Source organism: Ylistrum balloti, unplaced genomic scaffold, assembly GCF_031769215.1.
Source record: "Ylistrum balloti isolate Yb309-2 unplaced genomic scaffold, AGI_CSIRO_Ybal_v1 Utg370554, whole genome shotgun sequence".
NCBI classification, from domain to species: Eukaryota; Metazoa; Mollusca; class Bivalvia; order Pectinida; family Pectinidae; genus Ylistrum; species Ylistrum balloti.
Window position 1 is genome coordinate 1,135,312 of NW_026782349.1, and position 19,114 is coordinate 1,154,425.

At 37.8% G+C, this 19,114-nt stretch overlaps 1 protein-coding gene across 3 annotated transcripts in view; it reads right to left on the reverse strand.

Annotated features, from left to right (window-relative positions):
* LOC132556215 (uncharacterized) overlaps positions 1 to 19,114 on the reverse strand; it is a 50,511-nt gene that overhangs the window by 14,439 nt on the left and 16,958 nt on the right. For all 3 annotated transcript variants that reach the window (XM_060220608.1, XM_060220610.1, XM_060220609.1), the window contains exons 2-7: positions 8,061 to 8,265; positions 7,675 to 7,751; positions 4,928 to 6,930; positions 4,613 to 4,696; positions 925 to 1,017; positions 420 to 561 (exon numbers count right to left, since the gene is read on the reverse strand). In XM_060220608.1, the coding sequence (XP_060076591.1) occupies positions 420 to 561; positions 925 to 1,017; positions 4,613 to 4,696; positions 4,928 to 6,930; positions 7,675 to 7,751; positions 8,061 to 8,265 (2,604 nt within the window). The remainder of the gene's footprint in view (positions 1 to 419; positions 562 to 924; positions 1,018 to 4,612; positions 4,697 to 4,927; positions 6,931 to 7,674; positions 7,752 to 8,060; positions 8,266 to 19,114) is intronic.

Consider the following 19,114-nt stretch of genomic DNA (forward strand, 5'->3'; position numbering starts at 1 on the left):
TTTTTACTAATTTCGTTACACCAGAAAGAAAAAAAAAATTACTTCTATCACACGACATTATGAAGACACTCTTGTTTCCAAAGTGGTGAGGACGGTTCACCGTCAAAATGACTGTCCCATTACCAGTTTGAATTATAACATCCCCGGTAATTAAATACTTAATGCCGTTAAAATCCAGCTACTATCTGCACCATAAGACAGCAAAATGAAAAAAAAATGCATAGAACTGTCTTTAGTGTCTTGTACATAATAACATTTAGGATAACATAATGATCTTATGATAAATGCTGAGTCCAATGTCTTTAAAGAGTAAACATTCACATCGGTATATACCCAACAAACACGTAAATAGGAGTCAGGTGAAAGAAATGACGATACCGAGGTATCCGGCGATAAACCCTACAGTTAATTTGTCTCACCTCCAAAGTCGTCTATGATATTGAGGTTAACATCAGTGAAGAATCGTTTTCCGTCTCCAATGTTGTACAAGGCTGTCTTTGAGGACAAGTCGCCCGCTTCACAGCGCAGGGGGTTTGATGGAGAGCACTCTGTGTAATTCATCTGTATACACAAACATGGAAAAGATCGGACGTCAGAGATAAACAATAAGAACAAAGTATTCAGTGTAATGCTTATAATATACTTATTTCAATGGATCTGGAATCCACTGCCCCTTCTCCACTCCCCCCCCCCTCTTTTTTTTTTATAAATATGCTGCTTGATCCGCAAATGTTTGTTTTCATTTGTATGCGCAAAAAGGATTGCGCATCAAAGATAATTTGCTAGTTTAAAAACAGCAAACTTAATTGAAAGACGACAGCTTTTAACAAAAAACAAAAAAAACAAAAAAACAAAAAATTACCATACATGCATTATTTGGAAAAAAAAATCACTTAGCGACGGTTTTCCCCATTGCTGACGTACCAAATCAACCATGAACGGATTGTAGTGTGGCCCAGCACTGCTGCAGTCTCCTGTCATAGGTTTCTCGTGTACATGCCATGGATGGCCCATTGTCTACAATGGTAATAGAACTTCATCAAATACAAAACGTCAATCTGATAACATTATACATGTTACTCCGTCTTTGTCAATATTGTTGGTCGTTATTGCAAGAAATAGGTAGAAAATTTGTCCACATCAAGTAACTTTCTAGTTACCTTTTTTCATCTGTCAATATTGTTTATCGGTGTAATAGTTTACTACGTTAACCTTCGCTTAGCTGACGGAGGATTGTATTACGTGCTCGTGTCATGAAGATTTCATATTAGCGCCTAATGCAATCCCATGGGTTTAAGTGTTCAGTGTTGTTTAGATAAGGAAATCAGAAAAAAGCGGTAGTATTTCACTCAGGTGACAGAACATGCTTCTTTGACTCAGTAATGTCGCGGATTATCGCATCGAAGACCCGGGTTAGATTCTTTGCGAAGTACTCGTTAGGAATAAGCTATTCCCTGTTCTTTCACAGAAGTAACGAGAAAATTGGAAAGTGACAACAATTTGATGAAAAACTGATATTCTAAAATAGATATGATGTGAATGGTATTGATTTAGGGTAAATCTGGGATCTGAACTAAACCAGAAAGAAATATTCTAATTCCAGGTGTATATGTACTTAATAAACCCGGTAAATCTAAGGGTTCAGTCACATTGAAATAATTGAAAATTGCACCTAATGTCTTTATATTATCTAACGAAAGTTTTCATAAATAAATACTTTTTGAGCCCTATTCCACAGGGCCTTGTCACGAATTCCTACCCACGGTCCATATATATGTAGTATCTATTATTATATATATGGACCGTGGGTTAGGAAATCCTGACAAGGCCCTGTGCCGTGTTCTTATTACATTTCAATAGTGCACATATTAAATTTCCCATTTTATGTAATATCCACAGGGTTGAAATTGACGTGTTGCTCACTCTTACACGGACATCTTGACTGACATTCGATACAAAATAGGCAGAGATTTGTTAAACACATAATGAGGTCATCGACGAACTTAATTAACTTGGGAGGTGCCTCACTTTGACTCGCTCTCCCTTTGTCTGATAAGTGACGGCGAACAATTTCTAGGTTGTGATTATTACTACATTGTACTCTGCTTTCAGAGGCGTTGACGAGTACTTATATGACTTTACTTCTGTCTACATCCACTTGACTCGATAACAGAAGCTTCAGTTCAGTGTTCAGTGCTGAAAGATCAATTGTTTGGCTGGTGACAGCCACGCTGAACAACATGCCATACAAAGCATCTAGTCAAAGGACACTGCCGCTACATACTTTATAAGCCTTACGACCCATTAGTGAACAAAATCAAGAAACACACCACTTACAGCACGGAGTATATAAAACATAGAACGAACGAGAATGTACATTATATTATACAATTGATTTGGTTAATTAAATCTTAATTGATTTTGCTCCATGTATATATTTTCTCAGAGAACAGTTCTCTAAGATTTACTTCTCTAAATCACCAGCGCTACAATACAGGAGATATCTATATTGTGTGACAAAATCCAAACTCTACCGACACATAACGAGGCTCTAATCAAATTCTTATTGCAGAAAGGGGTGCTTTATTATTTAATTTGCCTTGCATAAATCATTCGAGCGTGAAGTCCAGCTACTGCTGTTCTGGAAGAGATTTTTTAGCATCATCTATCAAGAGAAAGAAGCCTTATTCAGGCTTTATGTCTCCTTGTTTGATAAATTGCTTTTTAAGTCGATATCAATAGATAAGCTAAAGATCAATGACATGTTTTGAATTTAAATAAGTTAAAGGCAAACACGGTAAAAAAACCCAGAAAGACTTAACGTTGTGATATTTCATCTTTTCAAAACGCCACATGCTATCAAAAGGCCATCAACGTGAGGACGGAGTCCTATACAGGACGTCCAAATCTACCGCGGCACTTAGAGAGAGATTAACGTGACGTGATTTCACAACACATGGTGGAAAGTACCAACACGTGTCATTATCTATACTTTGTCAATATATTTCGGATTACAAACATATTTTGGAAGACTTTCAGATGCATCGACCATTCAGGTAGAAAATAGTCAGATAAAGGGGGTTTAAATAACATTATACTAAGAGGAAATCTTTGAATCTATGACGATAAACATAATAACATGTCCTTTGTCAGTGATTCTTTGACGTTAGCACCCAATTACCTCCGGAATTTCTACATGGGGCAATGAGTACAAACATTCAGAATATTAACATTTAAAAATGTGTTGCTAACTGAATACAAAATGACATAAGGGTGAATACCTTGGGGAAAAGATAACCAGCTTACTACAGTTTGTATGAACTGTAGATGGCGTAACGTGCCCAGACCTACATAACGCTATTCAAGATCGTTTCTTTTATTTTCATTTTTTCTTATTTATGATGGACGTTTGGTTATCTCGGCACATGACCCGACTGAATAACTTTGGATGTTTTGTACCCTGTCAAATTAACTGTACTTCCTTCTTGTCATTGTAATCTGATGGTATAACGCTATCATCGTCTGTAAAGTCTTTTAACAACACTATCACTGACTGTCTTATCACTATCACTGACTGTCTTATCACTATCGCCGACTGTCTTATCACTATCACCGACTGTCTAACACTATCACTGACTGTCTTATCACTATCACTGACTGTCTAACACTATCACCGACTGTCTTATCACTATCACCGACTGTCTTATCACTATCACCGACTGTCTTATTACTATCAGCGACTGTCTAACACTATCACCGACTGTCTAATCACTATCAGCGACTGTCTAATCACTATCACTGACTGTCTTATCACTATCACTGACTGTCTTATCACTATCACCGACTGTCTGATCACTATCACCGACTGTCTTACCGACTGTCTTATCACTATCACCGACTGTCTTATCACTATCACTGACTGTCTGATCACTATCACTGACTGTCTTATCACTATCACCGACTGTCTGATCACTATCACCGACTGTCTTACCGACTGTCTTATCACTATCACCGACTGTCTTATCACTATCACCGACTGTCTTATCACTATCACTGACTGTCTTATCACTATCACCGACTGTCTGATCACTATCACTGACTCTCTTATCACTATCACCGACTGCCAATTCACTATCACTGACTCTCTTATCACTATCACTGACTGTCTTCTCACTATGACTGACTCTCTTATCACTATCACTGACTGTCTAACACTATCACTGACTGTCTTATCACTATCACTGACTGTCTTATCACTACACTGACTGTGTAATTACTATCACTGTTAAATCACTACCACCTGGCTATTAAACTACTATCATCTAGTCACCAAATCACTTTGCCCGTTAAGTTCAAGTTAATTGTTAATATTATGGGAAGAATCATGAGGCTGGTGCTGGATTTACATTCGCTGATTTTCAGTAAAATAGTTTGCATCCCTTTATCATATATCACTCTAACGGTTTGTTCTTCTATGTAACATGGTGATAATTCACTGTACATCACCAGAGAACAATTATGAAACCGACAACTTCATACACATCATATCTTATATCAACATCTACATGAAGTTATAATCATAAACTATTTCATTAGATTAAATGTTACTCACTATTAAAGTTTCGTTTGCAGCATATTTCAAATCTATGAGTATCCCTGTGTCACTGAGTCCACCATCCGGGTACCGGTACTGAGTCTGTAACATAGCAACAAAAAACAATAGAATAAGTACTGACACTGGTCTTCAGCAACGACAAACACTTACATAACTATTGATATCCGGGTACTGAGTCTGAAACATAGCAAATAAACTTAGCCGTTGTAATTGTGTACTGGAACCGAGGCGCTTTGATTACAAAGTAGGAGCTGGCTACCCCTGCCAGAACCGAATTGCCTTACCCAAACGATCTTTATACCACTAACTTACCATGACAATGTTTCCAACTACTTCTCCTTTAAACGTTGCTTTAGCGGTAAACATCTGACTGCCGGAAGTATCAGTGTCCTCCACAATATTTCCGCATTTCCATCGGGTTCCGTTATCGAAGTGCACAACGACAGAGCGTCCGACAACACTGTGGGTTCCCCTGATGGGTAGATTCGTATCGATCCCGTTCCAAACCACGCTACTCTTGCCATCTAACATGTGATTATACTTTCCGCTTAAGTCACCAATTTCGTACATGTCGTCCGTCTTGTTAGTTGGAGACCCTGTCACAGAGAGAGGATTATAATGGCCGCCAACTGCAGAAGCGGAACAGGAAGCTGAAGAAGGTACCGGATAACTGTGAACATGGTAACCACTAGCCATCCCATCAAGTCCCATTAGATTTATACCGACGGATGTCGGACCGTCCAAAACGCCCGGAGTACCAGAGGTGAAAACAGTTGTTCCCGGATATGAACTTTTAGACCAGTTCTCGATCTTAGTCGACCTGACTGGAGTATTGTAAAGGTTTGCGCATGCCAGTCGCGCTGGTCCTGAATTGACATCGTGAATGACTATAGATCGACCTAAAACACTATTTGGACCAGACAGAGGCAGATCCACATCCGTAAAGAACATCCGGGACTTTCCCCCTGATGATGTCCGAACGTTAAGCTTTCCGTGTTTTCCGGATAAGTCGCCGAGCTCACAGCGGAGCTGACTATTTGGATTACACTGCGTGTTATAATTTCCCGTCAAGTCGACAGAGTAAGGGTTATAATGACCCCCGACAGACGAACACCTTTGAGACACGTTCATTCCGAATGCCTCGTTAATACGGCTCACGTGGATGTGCCAGTTATGATTGACGGTAGCCATTGGGCTGGCCGAGTTACAGTAGTCAAGTTCCATATACACCTGGGTTTCCGACAGCGGACCGTTTACCTGGGGCTGACGCAAGACGATATAGCCAATTATCGGGTACTTGAACGTCGCAATTGCTTGTAAGACGTTGGCATCGGATTCGATTGTGGCGCAGACCCATCGCGACCCTCCAGACTGTTTGTGGATCACCACCGAGCGGCCTACCACACTGTTGATACCAAACAGTGGTAAGTTTGAGTCAGATCGGACAATGTTCAATTCCGTTCGTCCGTTCAGAAGTCCGTATTTGTTACTGAGGTCTCCTACCTCATACTGGTCATTAGTGCCCGCCCCCGGGGCCGGAAGTGTCCCTGTCACACTAAACGGGTTGAAATGGCCACCGACATAGTCTTGTCCACATACCTTCTCGTCGTTTCTCATCTTCAAAGGAACTGGGTATTTATGGATATGATATCCGCCAGCCATGCCAGCCAGCCCCGTCAGATCGACACTTACTTCCGTCCAGTCGAATGGGGACTTCTGGGAAAAAGATATTGCACCTTTGATGTCATCCCTACTTACAGTAACCTTTGCAACCCGTGCGGTATACTTAGTAATTTTTGCACATGCCAGAGGCACTGATCTTGGCGTTTCCACTACTAGTGTTTTACCCTCGGCGGAGTTCATGGTTCCAATACTCAATCCCGTATCTAGAAACATCTTAACACCGTCCCCTTTAGCAACTGCCACTGTCACTGCATTATGTTTCCCGCTCAGATCTCCCGCCATGCAGTTTTGATGAGCTGCCACATTACATCCGTTTCCTGTTGAACTCGTCGGATTGAAAACGTTTCCCAGATTCTCACACCTGCTCTCCACACTATCATTGTCCAGTATTTCTTTGTCGTAAATGGTCCATTTTAAAAAACTATCAGATGCACCTGTGGTGTTTTTTATATGGTAAAGGTCCACGTATATCGACACTGGATCAGTGTAAATGGCGGATGACTGGCGGAAAACTACCTCCCCACCAATGGTGTCCTTGAAACGCGCAGTCATAGTTACCATGTCTTCTGCCTCCAAGGTCGCACATGCCAGGTCTGTGTTATCTTGTGTGTTGGTCAACACAATAGACCGACCTGAAATGCATTCGATCTAATTACTGGGATATAAAACAAAAGCGGGACATAAGTACTGGGAAGAATGAATAACAAATGAACAAGAAAATGACACATGGGGCAAATTCTATTTATAGAATATGATAATAATATACTATATTATATATAAGATAATAATATATCATCAACATTAGCCATCGCAAAAATCTAAAGTTTTGTATCTACCAAATAGGAGGGCTGTTGGCTGTGTATCCTTTCAGAAACTCCCCTCACTTTGAAGTGAGTTCAATACTGTGCTAAAATGACCTTGGATGGTGTTGATATTGTGCTAAAATGACCTTGGATGGTGTTCAGATTGTTGGTATTGTGCTATACTAACCTTGGATGTTTGATATTGTGCTATACTGACCTTGGTTGATGTTGATATTGTGTTATACTGACCTTGGATGGTGTTGATATTGTGCTATACTGACCTTGGATGTGTTATACTGACCTTGGATGGGGTTGATATTGTGTTATACTGACCTTGGATGTGTTATACTGACCTTGGATGGGGTTGATATTGTGTTATACTGACCTTGGACGTATTATACTGACCTTGGATGGGGTTGATATTGTGTTATACTGACTTTGGATGTGTTATACTGACCTTGGATGGGGTTGATATTGTGCTATACTGACCTTGGATGGGGTTGATATTGTGCTATACTGACCTTCGATGTGCTATGCTGACCTTGGTTGATGTTGATATTGTGTTATACTGACCTTGGATGATATCGAGATTGTTTAAATCTGCAGGAAGTATTGTCATGACAGGTAGCATTCCTCCTAGTGTCGTATATCTTAATAAAATAACACAACAGTATTTAAGGCAGAGCAATTTTTTGAGAAAAGTTTTGAACAAACATTTTTTGGGTTAGAGAAAATATAAAGTATCATCTGTCTTTTAAAAACTAGGTAATTTGTTAATCCAGTCCATTTACTATTGATACAATACTTTTTATGTGGCTGTTGATCACTCTAGATCTTCTGGCCTTACACAATTTTTATAGCTATAACTGTTAGCTATATTTAAGATTAAGGAAAACAACGGCATTTATAGAGTACGGTTAAATGATTAAAAGTGTACATGATTTTTTTCGCATTTTCACCTCTGTCCAAGTTGACTACATCGATTGGCAATATCAAGTCGGACTGGAAGTGTCCGAATCTCCCACATACTCTTCGAGCCTTGACCGGATAAAACCCCCGTAACCACGGTCGCCACGCCAGCGGACGGTTGAGAGAACGTGAGAGTTCCACTGACTCCATTATTGTCAAACCTTGCCTTTAGAATTGTGGATGATGTCACTGGCACTGAAACAACAATATACAATTTTCAATCGTTTGCTATGAGATATACAGACATCATAAGCTTGAAGTGTCAATACTTTGGATTGTTATAAGATATACAGAAATGAGGAGACTGAAGTGTCAATACTTTGGATTGGTATGAGATATACAGAAATGAGGAGACTGAAGTGCCTATACTTTGGATTGGTATGAGATATACAGAAATGAGGAGACTGAAGTGCCTATACTTTGGATTGGTATGAGATATATAGAAATGAGGAGACTTAAGTGCCTATACTTTGGATTGGTATGAAGTATACAGACATCATAAGCTTGAAGTGTCAATACTTTGGATTGGTATGAGATATACAGAAATGAGGAGACTGAAGTGTCAATACTTTGGATTGGTATGAGATAAACAGAAATGAGGAGACGGAAGTGCCTATACTTTGGATAGGTATGAGATATACAGAAATAAGGAGACTGAAGTGCCTATACTTTGGATTGGTATGAGATATACAGAAATGAGGAGACTGAAGTGCCTATACTTTGGATTGGTATGAGATATATAGAAATGAGGAGACTGAAGTGTCAATACTTTGGATTGGTATGAGATATACAAAAATAAGGAGACTGAAGTGCCTATACTTTGGATTGGTATGAGATATACATAAATGAGGAGACCTAAGTGTCAATACTTTGGATTGGTATGAGATAAACAGAAATGAGGAGACTGAAGTGCCTATACTTTGGATAGGTATGAGATATACAGAAATGAGGAGACTGAAGTGTCAATACTTTGGATTGGTATGAGATAAACAGAAATGAGGAGACTGAAGTGTCAATACTTTGGATTGGTATGAGATATACAGAAATGAGGAGACCTAAGTGTCAATACTTTGGATTGGTATGAGATAAACAGAAATGAGGAGACGGAAGTGCCTATACTTTGGATAGGTATGAGATAAACAGAAATGAGGAGACCTAAGTGTCAATACTTTGGATTGGTATGAGATATACAGAAATGAGGAGACTGAAGTGCCTATACTTTGGATTGGTATGAGATATACAGAAATGAGGAGACCTAAGTGTCAATACTTTGGATTGGTATGAGATAAACAGAAATGAGGAGACGGAAGTGCCTATACTTTGGATAGGTATGAGATAAACAGAAATGAGGAGACCTAAGTGTCAATACTTTGGATTGGTATGAGATATACAGAAATGAGGAGACTGAAGTGCCTATACTTTGGATTGGTATGAGATAAACAGAAATGAGGAGACCTAAGTGTCAATACTTTGGATTGGTATGAGATATACAGAAATGAGGAGACTGAAGTGCCTATACTTTGGATTGGTATGAGATATATAGAAATGAGGAGACTGAAGTGCCTATACTTTGGATTGGTATGAGATATACAGAAATGAGGAGACTGAAGTGTCAATACTTTGGATTGGTATGAGATAAACAGAAATGAGGAGACTGAAGTGCCTATACTTTGGATTGGTATGAAGTATACAGACATCATAAGCTTGAAGTGTCAATACTTTGGATTGTTATGAGATATAAAGAAATGAGGAGACTGAAGTGTCAATACTTTGGATTGGTATGAGATATATAGAAATGAGGAGACTGAAGTGCCTATACTTTGGATTGGTATGAGATATATAGAAATGAGGAGACTGAAGTGTCAATACTTTGGATTGGTATGAGATATATAGAAATGAGGAGACTGAAGTGCCTATACTTGGGTAGTGTCCACTTAAGAATGCAGGGTTCTTACATCTTGTTACTTTGGAAAACCTTAGTAATATTCACTTTGTCCAGGTCAAGGCCGTTGCAATGATTAAAACAAAGTGTCAGCAAATTCAACATATTCTGATCACAAAGGTCATCATGTCTAATTTATAGAAGCTATCAAACAGTGAAACTAGATTACGTTGGAAGAGGAGCTTCGCTTTCCTGATGTTCAATGACATGAACAGGAAAAATTAACTCATTCGTGTACCGAAAGCCGGGCGATATTCATGATCTAATGTAAATACGAGTCTGCTACTCTGTAAAAGTCCAACAGGATGGTACCGTTTATATCAGTATGACCAGTTTAATGGCCGGCATACCCTCGTGTTCTTTGTGTATAAGCGGATAGAAAGCAAAACTTTGATTGATCTCTACACAATGACCAATATCTGTTTATTCATATTTGTCTTTCAATAATGTCGTTTACATTTAGACGGCTTCGCATAAAACGTTCAAAGGGACAATTTACATTATGATAAGTAAGGTAAAGTAAGTAAATAAAATCGAGGCCGAGAAACACAAATCGAGAAGGAATAAGTTATATGTTGACGACAGTACCTAAAGATCGAGTAATCCTCTAACATAAGTCTGGGCAGTCCGTCCAAATATCGCAGATGTCGTCAACATGTATACAGAGCATCGACTATCACCAGACAAAGACGGAGGATCAATATGTTTGATGTCCGTATATATATTTCTGGTTTGAAAAAAGAGTTTTTATGTAAGTCTTACTTTACCACCTACAGATAAGACTTAGGATATCGGTAGATATCAAGTTTATGTAGCTCCCCCCGAGTTCCTTTACAATACAACAATCTATAGCATATGCCGTTATACTTACTTAACGACCAGTGAGGTCCAATCCTATACACGTCTAAGAGTTAACATTACACGAACGTAGGGTTCGGTATATTTCAGTCTTACCCTACATTAACATATATTTTAAAATAAATTAGTCTAAAATTACACGAAAAACCAGTTTAGTATATTTTAGTATAGCATTACATTAAAAGAGTGTTTAGTACATTTACGTCTAGCCTTGTATAAACAGGATAAGTACATTTAAGTCTTACCTTACATCAACTGAGTACATTTTAGTATAATCTTAAATGAACAGAGAGCTTAGTATATTTAGTCTAACCTTTGAGTCTTACCTTACATGAACAAATAGTTTAGTACATTGTAATCTAACCTTACATAAACACATATTTTAGCAGTTTAGTCTCACCTTACATAAACACATATTTTAGCAGTTTAGTCTCACCTTACATAAACACATATTTCAGCAGTTTAGTCTCACCTTACATAAACACATATTTTAGCAGTTTAGTCTCACCTTACATAAACACATATTTTAGCAGTTTAGTTTCACCTTACATAAACATATATTTTAGCAATTTAGTCTAACTTTACAATAACAGCGTTTAGTAGATTTTATTTCAACCTTACATAAACATATATTTTAGCAATTTAGTCTAACTTTACAATAACACATATTTTAGCAGTTTAGTCTCACCTTACATAAACATATATTTTAGCAATTTAGTCTCACCTTACATAAACACATATTTTAGCAGTTTAGTCTCACCTTACATAAACATATAATTTAGCAATTTAGTCTCACCTTACATAAACACATATTTTAGCAGTTTAGTCTCACCTTACATAAACACATATTTTAGCAGTTTAGTCTCACCTTACATAAACACATATTTTAGCAGTTTAGTCTCACCTTACATAAACATTTACTTTAGCAATTTAGTCTCACCTTACATAAACACATATTTTAGCAGTTTAGTCTCACCTTACATAAACATTTACTTTAGCAATTTAGTCTCACCTTACATAAACACATATTTTAGCAGTTTAGTCTCACCTTACATAAACACATATTTTAGCAGTTTAGTCTCACCTTACATAAACACATACAGTTTAGTCTCACCTTACATAAACACATATTTTAGCAGTTTAGTCTCACCTTACATAAACACATATTTTAGCAGTTTAGTCTCACCTTACATAAACATTTACTTTAGCAATTTAGTCTCACCTTACATAAACACATATTTTAGCATTTTAGTCTCACCTTACATAAACATATATTTTAGCAATTTAGTCTCACCTTACATAACACATATTTTAGCAGTTTAGTCTCACCTTACATAAACACATTTTAGCAGTTTAGTCTCACCTTACATAAACACATATTTTAGCAGTTTAGTCTCACCTTACATAAACATATATTTTAGCAATTTAGTCTCACCTTACATAAACACATATTTTAGCAGTTTAGTCTCACCTTACATAAACATATATTTTAGCAATTTAGTCTAACTTTACAATAACAGCGTTTAGTAGATTTTAGTTCAACCTTACATAAACATATATTTTCGCAGTTTAGTCTCACCTTACATAAACACATATTTTAGCAGTTTAGTTTCACCTTACATAAACATATATTTTAGCAATTTAGTCTAACTTTACAATAACAGCGTTTAGTAGATTTTAGTTCAACCTTACATAAACATATATTTTAGTATATTTATTCTAACTTTACGTGAACCGTTTAGTTTATTTCAGAGTAATATTACATGAACAGATGTATTTAGTACATTTAAACATCACTTAACTCTGACAGGTTTTTTAATACATCTTAGTCATCACATGGTGTTTTGGTACATACAGTCTTACCAAACCGTTTAACCTTCAGTAACGTTCCAGATGACAAGATAAACGCTGAGTTTTTCCTTGCCAGTCAGACATAAAGACTGATATCTAGATGTAATATGTAAATCTTTATCCAATCATTGTACATGATAACATCTACCACACCTTAGGCTGTGATCACACAGGTGAGAGTGATACTGTTTACAATACATTTCATATTCGCTATCAACTTCATCTGATTGTTTGAGGCAGTATAGTAAATGTTTATGAATGTATTTATCGGTACGATTTACAAGAATAATTGAAAGTAAATACTCTTACTATGGTTAAGTAGGTATGATTTTATCATGAAAATAGTTTCAATCACGGTTCAAATGACACTGTGATTTTCTCACTAAATAGTTTTGTATATATACATATACAATGTCTGTTATATATCAGGTCGTTTACACGTGTCGACTTCCTCAGTACATATACAATGTCTGTTACATATCCGGCCATTTACACGTGCCGACCTCCTCAATACATATACAATGTCTGTTACATATCCGGCCATTTACACGTGCCGACCTCCTCAGTACATATACAATGTCTGTTACATATCCGGCCATTTACACGTGCCGACCTCCTCAGTACATATACAATGTCTGTTACATATCCGGCCATTTACACGTGTCGACCTCCTCAGTACATATACAATGTCTGTTACATATCCGGTCATTTACACGTGCCGACGTCCTCAGTACATATACAATGTCTGTTACATATCCGGTCATTTACACGTGCCGACGTCCTCAGTACATATACAATGTCTGTTACATATCCGGTCATTTACACGTGCCGACGTCCTCAGTACATATACAATGTCTGTTACATATCCGGTCATTTACACGTGCCGACGTCCTCAGTACATATACAATGTCTGTTACATATCCGGTCATTTACACGTGCCGACCTCCTCAGTACATATACAATGTCTGTTACATATCCGGTCATTTACACGTGCCGACGTCCTCAGTACATATACAATGTCTGTTACATATCCGGTCATTTACACGTGCCGACGTCCTCAGTATATATTTAAAAGATTCTTTGTATCGCCTCTGAAATAAGAACACTTCCTTGATGTATATTAGTTTGGAATGCATGTTGTCGATAATTGATTTGCATGTCCTTCAAGACAAATCCCTTTCTAAATTCTAACTTTCATCCGGCTCGATCGACCTTTACATAGAAAGGTGAACCCAGAACTTTGATTTGACAGACGTGATGTATGGAGATGACCTACGACAGCAAGCCATGTACTAAGGTGTGTGTATTCTGTCCTGTTCACTCCCTGTATGTTTGTTACGTCAGGGGGCAGGATGTATGACTTGCTGAAAAGTGAGCAATACCTCAGGTTGGGAAGAGTTGTGGTTCGGCGTGATGAAAAATACACGTAACAGACAACAGGAATTTGTGCATGTGAATTACGAGAAATTATATATGTGTAACTCTCAGATATATGTAAGAAAGGTGTTGTTCAGTGATTGATTCAATAGGAAATTAATATATAATTAATGCATACACAAAAACAAGGATGGATTCCTATTTTCAAATGTACACGATATGACCTAACACCGAAAGTAGATACATTTAAACAGGAAATATCAACCAGATAAAACCTCTCCCGGAGGTTAAATTATATATATCTAATTCTTTCTTAATTTTAAATCACAGACGAACAAAATGCCTACAGTGACGTACATTATACAATATCTAAGTGCTTATCAATCAGCTCTTCACGTTCAATACACGTAGAAATAATAAATGCCATAATAAGTCAACAGGTGTGTCATTTGTTTCGTAAACACTTGTAATGTATATGAACTGTTTAATCCTCCGTGTCTAGAGTGAAAATTTAACGATGTTAAATTTAATTAAATAAGGAAAGCAAACTTTGCCTAAACTCTAGTCGCATTTCAAACGATAATTTCGATAACTGGACGCATGTCGACGTCACATCCAATGCGACTGCGTGTCGATGTCATATCAAGATGAGGTCACAGGTCGACATATCACCATGCGACCACGTGTCGATGTCATGTCAAGATGAGGTCACATGTCGACATATCACCATGCGACCACGTGTCGATGTCATATCAAGATGAGGTCACATGTCAACATATCACCATGCGACCACGTGTCGATGCCATATCAAGATGGGGTCACATGTCGACATATCACCATGCGACCACGTGTCGATATCAGATTGCCCAATTCTAGATGTTGTCTCATGTTATGTAAAAACGTAGTTATTTGTGTCGACCACATCAAATCAACATGTATATTCATGCCGACGTTAAATCAAAAAGCGGTTGTAAAAATTGTATCAAGTTAATCTCGAAATAAACAACATGTCTCCAAAACACAGAGGTACATATTATTGTCGCCGGTTGTCGTTATTTACCAGATTTTTATATCAAAGATATATTGCTCAAGGTGTTATTTCACTCAAACAGCCGAATATTGAAATTCAACCGGTCTGGACACATCGCTTGTTGTCTTTGCCTTTTCTATAGTAAGTTAACCTTCACTGGTTTCAGTCGCAATAAATTCTCCTTATGATACTGACATTAAACTCCGTATAAATACAATGGCTAATGGTCATATATAGGTCAGTTTAAACCTATTGACTCCATTTCTTTCACTAAAAGCAAATACCATCACATTGTGAAATCCGAGCGACAAGGTTGCGGGGTATGTCGTTTGTCTAAATAACAGCCAGTCAGGTAAGCAGGTCCCTGTTCTCGTCACGTGGCTTATCATGGACTCCTTACATTTATGTTATAAAATCACCATCTGGACACGTGGAAACGTGTCTATGTCAAAACCCAAAACAGTGACACGTCAAACCCATGTATAGATACGTGTCAACGTCTAAACAGGATCTGGACAGGTGTGAAAATATAACCAATATATTGACACGTGTGCACGTTCAACCCTGGCACGAACACGTAACGACGTTGGAGATATATATCTGTTTCGAAATTGCACCAAAACATGGACACTTGTCGACGTCAAAATAAGTTAGGAAACTTGTTGATGTAAAACTCAGTTATGGGCATGTGTCGATGTTGAACCAAGATATATATACCTGTCGATGTTGAACCAAGTTATTTCTACCTGTCGATGTTTAACCAAGATATGTATACCTGTCGATGTTGAACCAAGTTATTTCTACCTGTCGATGTTTAACCAAGATATGGAGACTCGCCATATCGACAGGTGTAGAAATACAACAAATATATTGACACGTGTGCAAAATTCAGACGTCCTTGTTTACAATGACAACGTGTATCAGATGAAACGTCGGCAATGATTAGTGTGTCATCACCATTGTAAATGTATTGAAAAACATTTCAAAACAGTTTATATCAAATTCAACAGTCATGTATATAGACAGTTTCTAACGAATTGTATAAGTAATAACGAACATGTCGAGAGTCTGCTTGAAACAATCACATTCGATCTGAACAGACAATATGAGGCAGCTGAAATGTTCTTATGAATGGTAATGTTGTGAACTCCGCGGAAATCTCCAAAATCGTCATCTTGGAAAGGAATATTCTATTGTAAAATATACAATCAAATAGCCAATCAAAATGACACGATTTGTAATCATGTCGTTATATTTTCGAAGCGAAGTCTAGAGGAGAGTAGAAAACGCTACGGCATACAGACTATCTACTCTATACACTATACACTTCCGCGTACCAAAACGGGTTTTCTGTAATGATACTGGAATGTTATTTCGGGAAAACGTCCATCTACATCTTTGTCCTTGTAGAGGTTATGTCACGTGACTGAAAGCTATAGCATTTAACTCGACACTGTGAAGAAAAGTACAAATTGTGTAAAAAAAATTCTGCCCAAGGTTGTGACAACCTTTATCACGAAGGCCTGTTAAAACATCAGGCATTTCGAATTTCACTTCGCACTACGTGTTATCTACTCGCTGTGTGTAAACATGTTTTCTTCGTTAAGGTTCATTACATTTTGTGGTAATTATAAACACATGGTATCATACAAGCTTCAAAAGAGAAACTAATGTATACCCGCATAAGAGGGCCGACAAGATGTAGGAGGAAAAACAACAAGAGGCCCATTGGCCTTAACGGTCATCTGACGAAAAGCAAGCCAAACTCTAACAACTTGGTAGCCCTTCCTCCCAGCATCCTACAGGCCCAATATCAGCACTCTGAGCCTTTTGGTTACTGAGAAGTCGTTTACAGATTTTAACATATTTGAACCCTGTGATCTTGAAAGTGGGTCAAGGTCATTCACTTGAACACATTTGGTAACACTTCCTCAAAGCATCCTCCAGGCCCAATATCAGCACTCTTGGACTTTTGCTTATTGAAGAGAAGTTGTTTGTCTATTTTAACATATTTGACCCCTGTGACCTAGAAAGTGGGTCGAGGTCATTCATTTGAACACACTTGGTAGCCCTTCATCCCAGCATGCTACAGACCCAATATCAGCATTCTGAGCCTTTTGGTTGTTGGGAAGAAGTTGTTTGTATATTTTAACATATTTGACCCCTGTGACCTAGAAAGTGGGTCAAGGTCATTCAGTTGAACAAACTTGGTAGCCCTTCATCCCAGCATGCTACAGACCCAATATCAGCAATCATGGACTTTTGCTTATTGAAAAGAAGTCGTTTGTATATTTTAACATATTTGACACCTGTGTCCTTGAAAGTGGGTCAAGGTCATTAATTTTAACAAACTTTGTAGGGTTCCATGCTAGCATGCTATGAGCCAAGTATTAGCCCCCTAGGCCTACTAGTATTTGAGAAGAAGTTTTTTGAATGAAAAGTTTACGGACGACGCACGGCGGACGACGACGGACGAAGCACGATGACTTTAGGTCATCTCGACCCTTCGGGTCAGATGACCTAAAAAGGTAGACAAGAGGGCCAACTAAAACACATGTTTTAGGTGAAGGTAATAGGCATCAGTTTAAGAAGTAAAGCTTGTTTCGTCATTACTATCGATTACAAGCTTGCGTGATTTGTCAAACAAGGTGTCTTGATTTTAGAGATGTAAAAGTGCTGTCAACCCGGCCCAACACTGACGACATATCATATAATCTAGAGGATCTCTTTCAGGAGCAATGACCTTTTGCTCATATACCAAATTAAATAAAGGGAGCGGTATTTGTAGCACCTTGAGTGACTTCCCATAAATAGGATTTAAAAAAGCTTACTGAAAGAGATCCTTTATTTTGTTATAATGTTGTCGGTGAATTTTTTCGTCTGTGTGGACGGAATTTTAGAATGTTCCCTTGTAACAACACTGTTCACCGAGACGAAAAGGTTATCTGTTCACGATATCAAAATAGAGACGTATGAAAATTATCTGAAGGATTGCAAAAGCGCCGAATACAAACATATATATTATATTTTTACTGGTTACAATTCCAAGTCACTATTCTCTAATTATCTTTTATGTCTTTCTAAACTAGCCATCTTCTAAATACAGGGCTATCATGTTTACTGTTAACAATGGCACTAACCAGATTTTTTAACGGACATAGGAAATATTTTGTCTTCGAAACAATACTACGGTCAGTATTGCTTAGACACACTGAACTCGTCGACATGATTCTGTGGGTATAGCCTTTGAACTGGTTACATCGAACTGTACCGACAATAATGTACATGCCCCTGTGGTGATCATGATTTCATGGTAGTACTGCCGAAGGCCATAGATTGTAATCGATAGTACTGTATTATACCTCAACCTCGAATAAACGACCCTCTAGGAACCATCTATGCAATCCAATGGTCCCGTTTTTATTTCTTTAGACAAGTCTTCGCCTTTGTATACATGTACACCATGTCCATTTGTTACATAAGAAAAGCCGTCTATATAAGCCTGTGGGTACGCCTGATTCCATTGTCGATTCCATTGGTTAAACCAGAAGTCGTCATCCATGATGGTCATACTCTCGACACACAAATGATGTTACCAAACGAATGATAAAATATTTGTTTTTATATGGAAAATGTGCTATAAAGAGGATCAAATAATCATATTTAGTACGGAAAAACCTAGTAAATAATATGCATTGGAAATGCAGAACGGTCAATATGGCTTAGAACAGACCGGAAATTGTCTACATGACACTATGCGGACCATAGATTTCGTTGCTTACACCGGAAGTCGTCTAGATTGCTTTGTGAGGACTGTTTTTGCCATTACACATTCACGCTATCGTAATACGACGGTTCTAGTTTTTTTTTTTCATTTATGACCATCCATCTCTTCCATAACGACAATTTTCTTCAAAATCCCAAATTAAAGCCCGGCTTATTAAATACCAGGTGCAACCATCCTTAACCAGTTTGTAGCTGTAGCT